This window comes from Priapulus caudatus, unplaced genomic scaffold, assembly GCF_000485595.1.
Source record: "Priapulus caudatus unplaced genomic scaffold, Priapulus_caudatus-5.0.1 Scaffold302, whole genome shotgun sequence".
NCBI classification, from domain to species: domain Eukaryota; kingdom Metazoa; phylum Priapulida; class Priapulimorpha; order Priapulimorphida; family Priapulidae; genus Priapulus; species Priapulus caudatus.
Genome location: NW_014577363.1, coordinates 356216 through 364066, shown reverse-complemented (window position 1 = coordinate 364066; position 7851 = coordinate 356216). Strand labels below are relative to the sequence as shown.

General features: G+C 40.6%; 1 protein-coding gene across 2 annotated transcripts in view; it reads right to left on the bottom strand.

Annotated features, from left to right (window-relative positions):
- Positions 1–2565: 2565 nt before the first annotated feature.
- The window catches only part of LOC106808765 (DNA-directed RNA polymerase I subunit RPA49-like), a 13347-nt gene continuing 8061 nt past the window's right edge, over positions 2566–7851 (bottom strand). For both annotated transcript variants that reach the window (XM_014811610.1, XM_014811611.1), the window contains exons 5-13: positions 6509–6594; positions 6093–6148; positions 5762–5912; positions 5517–5606; positions 5164–5260; positions 4625–4764; positions 3784–3886; positions 3313–3435; positions 2566–3025 (exon numbers count right to left, since the gene is read on the bottom strand). In XM_014811610.1, the coding sequence (XP_014667096.1) occupies positions 2887–3025; positions 3313–3435; positions 3784–3886; positions 4625–4764; positions 5164–5260; positions 5517–5606; positions 5762–5912; positions 6093–6148; positions 6509–6594 (985 nt within the window). In that variant the 3' untranslated portion in view covers positions 2566–2886. The remainder of the gene's footprint in view (positions 3026–3312; positions 3436–3783; positions 3887–4624; positions 4765–5163; positions 5261–5516; positions 5607–5761; positions 5913–6092; positions 6149–6508; positions 6595–7851) is intronic.

Below are 7851 nucleotides of genomic sequence, written 5' to 3'. Positions count from 1 at the left end.
CACACACACACACACACACACACACACACACACACTACACACACACACACACACACAAACACACACACACCAAAACGCGCGCACACACACGCGCGCACACGCACGCACGCACGCACGCACGCGTGACGCGTCCTTAGCATTTGGATAATATTCTCTATTTTGTACATATATCGAGAAATTATGTTTATATGTACATACTAATTTCAATTTGTGCTAGATTTGCAGAATTGCTAGCACGTGCCATTATTGGATAGCCTATCCATGCCAGCATAACTCACTCGATTTGATCTACTTGCTTATGTAAAACTATATACAGCATAAGAATATTACAACAAATTAGACCGGTATTTCTGTGGTGTGACTATTACTGACAGATAAATTCCAACAACAACTTGCCCCCTCAGTACACGTCTAAAATGCAAAACAAAAATAACTCATGCTGTTAACATCAATTTGGCGCGTACGATTCATGTCTACTTTGAGAGATAGTATAACAGCATGACGCTAGCTAGCTCTTCTAGTCCATTCAATGATGAGGGAAATTCCATTAGAATTCCATTTCGATATAGAGAACAATTCAGCATTGAAACGATGAAACGAGGCGTTGTTTTATGCTATTCACCATAAGCTGTCTGTTAACCATTGTGAGTCTAAGTGTGTCCAACGACTGAATATCTCTTACCGAAATGTAAATGTATATTTTCCTCACCTGTCGCTAACTGTACAAAGCCTCCTTTCTTATAAGTGCTGCTATTCTTATCACTAGCAGCTAACAGCTGGTGGTGTTGGCCAGCAACAAGCTGTACGTTTTTGAACCATGTGTTAGATTATATCATAATTTACATTTTAACTCGTTTATCACAAGCTGTGCGGTTAGACATTCAGTCTCGGTGTTACCGTCGATTACTATATCATCAATTTTTCATCTGTGATATTTCTATAAAGGAAGAGTTTAGTTAGGGTGACCGCCATGTTAATTATTATTAAGATTTAAATACGAAACATTCTTTTGGGGCCTTTTGAGAAATCGGACGATTCCGTGCGACATTCGGTGTTCGTCGGCCCGGATCACATTGTGGCCTTGTGGCCGAATAAGCCCAATTTATTGTGAGGTAATATATTAGTGTTGTTAACATTATTTACTCACTATAGCCGCTAGCTTATGTCGGGTAATTCGGAGATTTGCTGGCCCGACACAAATATTTGCATCAGATCATAACGCTAGTAATTTGGAAAGATTATGTTAGTATTGGTAATACCATGATCAGATTCCATGCTATTCCAAATATTCCATGCACGCACGCACGCACGCACGCACGCACGCACGCACGCGGGCGCACATAGATTTCAAACAATCTGTATCCGAACAAGTATTGGACAACAGCAATGTGAGCTGGGCCTATATATTATATATACATATATAACAGATATACTATATCTACATATAAGATATCATATATCTATAATATATAAAATAATATCAATATTAGATGTCTTAGAAAGGTTGCGTTGACTGGCCTCTTTATCACCAAATCACATCTCCTCACGTAATCATCATCTCAACCTTTGCCGCAGAACGTGCAGAATCTAGAAGAATAGAGGAGACACGGGACATGCTGTGGTCGTACTGACGTTAGACCTAATCTCGCGCAAAGGAGGTTGTATTCAGAGAAAGAACCAGCCCCTGGATGAAGATTAGTGTGTCTACTTTAACCCTGGGCTGTACGAGAAATGCACAAGACATTGTGCAATGTCCAAGCCTTGTGTTAATATCTTTTATCCATGTCTCAGTCATGTGCACTTCCACGTGTAGCCGTGAACAGTCAGGGGAAATCTATTTAAGGCCATATAAGCCGCAAAGGTCCAATATGAAACATAAACAGGTTCATGCAAATATCAGCTGCAGTTTGATCCAGTCAGGAACGAAAAAACGGAAAAAAATATTAGGCGAATCTTAAAGGCACTCGTTTAGAATGCTCTTCTTATTATGACACAATGGCAGACTCATAAGAAAAGGAATTACATTGTGGTATCTTTTGTGCACTACATGTGCCGCGCCTATGGATGGTGCGTATGAGTGCGTGCGTGCGTGCGTGCGTGCGTGCGTGCGTTCTTGCTACAGGCGGCCAAAGACTAACTATCTCACCATCGAGAAGCGGCTCTTTAACATAGGATTTTCGACTCTACAGACGTACAGCCGTGTTCTTCGTCTGCATGGATGTTAACAGCATGTATATGTGCGCTTATGGTTAGTGTTTTCTGTGATATATAGATATATAGGCGTACGGTCGGTCAGCGCACGTGAACACCGTTTTCTGGTCCAGCGAAAGAGTATGACATTTTACTGACCACTGCGGTGTGGGGATGGGACAGTGTCGGTTGTCAGACTTTGGAGAGAGCTAGAAGCTGTACATGGTTTGCACGTAAGGTTCGTGTTCATGTTGATCATTCTCGCTGTCCATGTTAATTACGGCTGCTCCTGTAATGTAGCCGATGCATGCACGCGAGATCGAGGGTGTATCAATGACGAAGACCTACTACTAATTAAATGTCTTTAGGAATGTATACTGTACATAAATTATTTATTGAAATTATCGTATGAAATGTTTGACAATAAATTCTTCGTTGACAATTTATACAAAATATGCCGCCGCCATCTGACAAGCTGTGTTCTTATTTGACGATTCGGCTTCTTGGAGTCATTGCACAAACAAAACTTGGATTCACGAGCAAGATATGCAACAACATGTCACAATATTAAACGGTGTGCATTGGGAGCCACGTACAAAATAGACGGAAAATCTGCAAACTACATAACTTCATGTGCCACTTGAGCTACTAGGTCTCGAACCCAGATTCAAAGAAAAAGATTGCCTCCGTTCAACATCACGATCGTTTTCCCCTCTTGAAATTCTTTGTGGGAAAAACAAGTGGCAGCTCCAGCGAGGCACTCTTGCTGCCTGTGCTCCCTACTGCCTTACTCGTCACCACCTTACAGCCTAGAGCTTGAACGTAACCTAAGATCCTGCAACACAAAAGCAATCATAATGTCATGCTAGGTTATATGGGGGAGGTGACACCACGGTGGTTTAATTTTCGCGAATTTCGCAAACGCGTCCCCGACCGCGAAAATAACAACACGCGAATAATTCATACAGAATAATTCATAATTCACCGACCGCGAAATTGTTCGTCAAGTCTTAATTCGCGAAAATATCTGTACGCGAAAAATATGGCGTATACAGTAGGTGGTCCCAACATTTATAGAGACATAACATGCACCGTAATGACAGATTTTTATATTCAACTCACCTTTTCTGACCAATTTTCAAGACTTTCGCGATATCTGCTAGATCTAGAATGAATCCACTGATATGGAGAGCAAGGACAATGATCTGCAAGGCTAGCTTGTCTTTCAGCCGGGCTGGCATCCCTCTAAGACATTCATTGACAGAGCATAAAAACAGTGTGAAAACTTATCACTGAACAGAGGTCAAATATGTCCATCAATAATGTCACTAATGGACATCACTAGGAGTGAGATGCGACTTTAACGGGCACAAAAAAGAAAACTTCACTACAGACACAATCGTAGCATATGCTAGTAGCATACACATCTGTTAAAAACAAACAACATGACAAAAACATGGCCATCGCACGTTTATCAGCCTAGACAGTAATTGTGCTTTAGAGGAACAGAGTGAGGGGCAGGTGGTACATTGTAACTATGACGACCCGCACAGAGGAGGCACACCAGAGTGCGCCACTATCTTGTCAACTCACCTGATGCTACGACTGTTTGTGCCATCAGTTGTGCCAGTGATTGTGAATGTGTTGATCAGCCTAGTCATTATCAACTTTGGAATGCCAGGAGGAAGAGGAATGGCTGAAATAAAGGCAAAACTTCCATCAGAATTATGCATATATAGTATCAAGATTTTTATTTTTCCACGTATGTATATTATGTATACTTACATACATATATACCTTTTCATTTAAACAAACTACGTTCCCAACATTTCAGTCTCAAAAGCAGTTTGAGCAAATATGCCAAACTGCAGTAACTACATGGGCTGAAGACCCTATCCAAAACCTCGCTTAAATTTCAATATATCACGTGGGTCATGCGTGCATGCAACAAATCAGATGCCACGCTCAGCATCCTCTGCATTTCTGGAAGCACAGCTCAGCAACATGGCTTCCACACTCACTTATGCTTGTCTTCATGTGAGCAGTTTTAAGATTGTGCAACTGTATTATGGATGTTATATAGGCCCGCCGCAGCGAGGCACCTGACAGAACTACTAAAATCTCTTCAGTAGGGAAATGTGCTGCATAATAAATGAGCAAGAAGAAGGAGTAAGAGAGATGCGCCGCATACAGAAATTGAGATGGGGGGGGGTCAGAGGGGCTCAGGGAGAAGCACGAGAGGAGGAATGAGTGAGGGATAATGGAGGGATAGAGAAAACGCAGTGGGGAGGAGGGAGCAGGAAGAGGAGGAGGAGGAGGAAGAGGAGGTACGAGGAGGAGGAGGAGGAGGAAGAGGAGGTACAAGGAGGAGGAGGAAGAGGTACGAGGAGGAGAAGGAGGAGGAGGAGCTCGGTGGCGTGGCTTCCCCACTTACTCCGCTTCTTCACATCGGCAGCTTTGAGATTGTGCAATGACGTCAACCAGTGCATGTAGACAAGCAGGCCCGCCCGCTCCTCTCTTGGCTTCTCCACCAGCGGCAGCTTCTCCAGGTGAGTGAGGATGAAGCCGCTGTAACTGCAAGAGTGAACCAGAGACGACCCGTTAAGATTTCTACAATCATACAACTTCGTTGAACACGCAGCTTGGCATCGGAATCAAAGAGATCTGCTGATAGATGCAGACAGTACACGCACACTCTAGTGGAATGTTTCATTAATAAAACGTTTTGCATGACATTAAAAATCGCAATCACATATTACGGATATGCTTATTCTGCATTATCTGCAGCACCAACTCTACTGATAATAAATGAAGCTTTTGTAGAACGTTTACAACAGGTGAACGTAGACAGTCTTTACACACGCACCACCTCTACTCAGATGTCGTTCTATAATCGCACAACTTTCACACGTGAAAACAATGCAATACACATGAGTGACCAGTAGTCACCTACCAAGCCAGAGGGCTTCTTACCTTTCAGATTTTCTCCATTCCGCTATTTGTTGCGAACTTGCATTTTTGAACTCTAGCATACGGCTACGCAATGAATCCAGATCAGTCTCAGTAAGAACTGAACAAAAGCTATTAAGGATGGCAACAAAGGCGAGTTATTTAAATTCAGCACCCTTACATTAACTTTAAGCACTGTTTGCCCGGCATTACCCGAATTTGCCTTTACCATCATTGTTCATCGAAAACGGAAGTAGACTCAACCTGTTCACTACAGAAGGCAGCACCAGGCAGATATGCGAATATATTATTTCATGTGAATCTGCAGAATATTAGAACATTCATGCACGATCGATACATTCGATACACAAGGATACTGTCACTGAGCTGGTAGACATCTTGTGGCTTTGTTGCTTCTTTATTGCATGGTGGCAACGCATCAGAGGCGCCACCTACATGCTGTGCATCTGAAACATATACGTTTATGGTCAATTTAGGCAAAAAATGTTATATATGTGTTTATATATATATATGTGCATAACAAGTGTATATATTATTAAACAATTTTACAATATATATATATATATATCATAGGGCACATTGGTCAAATGTAAGTAAATACCATGTAGGATTCCACCGCCTCCAGCTAAAACATCTTCAACGGCATTGGTAATGGATTTTTCCAGCACCTCTGCGCCAACCTTGTTCCTATGCCGTGCCTCCATTACACGCTTGCTCTTCTTGCTGCCAAACTCGGCAATCAAGTTGTCTTTCTGCGGGTTGAGCGAAAATTCGTGTCATTGCTAATTTCCTGGTCGTCACTCAATATAACCGTCATTCAGCATAATTGAGTGCACATTTTGTGAGTACATGTATGCATGTCTGTAATCATGATTTAACTGTGTGCATGCATATCTGTGCATTTGTGCATCGGTGAATTAGTATGCACTCACCAGTTCTTGGTAGCTCTCTTTTTTCTTCTCTTCTACTTCTTCATCATCACGTTTTTCTAGAGAAAAAATAAACATTTTTGTCTTAACTTCTATTCGAGTACGACTGAAATCTGGTTTAACTTTTTGTTTAAATCTCTAAAGATACATACAAACACCCTTCTTGACAAGATGTAGACAATGAAATACATTGCATACACGTTGATAACGAAATATTACACCAGGTATACTTTCATTCACACAGGCAGAATTTACCCTGGTATGTATTATATTACACAAAATGTTTTTGGCATTTTTCATAAATGATGTAAGAATCTATTTATACAAATGCTTAGAAATGGAGCATTACATTTATTTTGTCATTTACTATATTTATATTTATCTATAAACACACCTTTAGGAAAACATTAATAAAATACCTAGGAAATATGGATTCATCTTAAAATTATCAGCTTCATAAACTTGCATTTTTCTTGTCTTGGTATCTACCACGCCAACATAGCACCTAGAAACAAATACTCACACGCGTTCAAATATTGAAAGCTAAATTTCAAAAACAATACACAATATTTATTATGGATCGGTGTACGGTATCAAGATATCTATAATGTCACCATACCATTAAACATAGGCCTTAAACAATGTAGAGCCTGTATCAGTGTTGCTCAGTTTACCCTACGCACTAACTAGTACCAACTAGTACTAACAAGCTACCAGTACTACTTATCAATTAAAATGAAAGTGTCAATGATACTGTAGCTCACCACAAAAAAGGACACAAATGAGTGAGTAAGAAGAAGTCAGTTTTAATTGAGCAACCATCGACGTACATCATAGAAACGATTGCCATCTGTATATCGCAATAATAATTTATAAACCATAATGAATCACAATTTGTGACCGTAGATGGCGCTATACACAGCTATGTAGCGATGGACGTTGAAATTTAAATACGGTTTTATGCTTGGCGTTCCAATGTTTGTTGCTAAATCTTTACTCTATATAGGACGTTTTATCGGTAGGTTGAAAGGAGAATACCAATTTCTGCATTAAGTGATGTTAATTGAAATCTTGTAACGCAAACACAGGACGACGCTTGTGACACCACAGGACTGTTTGGTCTATATAATATGCTACTTAGATTACCAAACCCTACCTAATTTGGATAATAATTTTTTTAAATATCAACCTAGCCTTTTCATTCACATACAAAATGAAGCAAAATCCGTTGACCTGAACTGTACTATATGCAATTCCATTTTGCCAAAAAATTGCCGTGGCCTGAAAGTTACGGTCGACTGGCGTGTTCAAAATAGGACTCTTAAATATGAGCAATAGCAGAAAAACTATACCATTGAACATGTGGGCCAAACCGGTTCCTGATAGGTCTATCGTTGACCGAAGCGAGAAATGTGAGCACGACGGAGCACCAATATGCCGAACGGTATCAGCACGGACGACCGCGACGACGACCGATCAATAGCTTAGCTGACGATTGTCAAGGTAAAGCCTAAAAACATACATCACTAAGGCATATATCTGTAATCAACAGGTATACCGAAACATTTTACTTCTACTGCTTGAGTATACTGTTGTATCAAACACACTGCCGAGAGCTCCAATTCTTTGTAGCACATCTAATTCTTAATGTCAATGTATTTGCTTCTATCAGCTCTGCTATCGTTCATGGGAAACATATCACTTATGCCACTACACTTGAACCACTGACATATATGAGCTGTGATAGATTATTAACAATTTT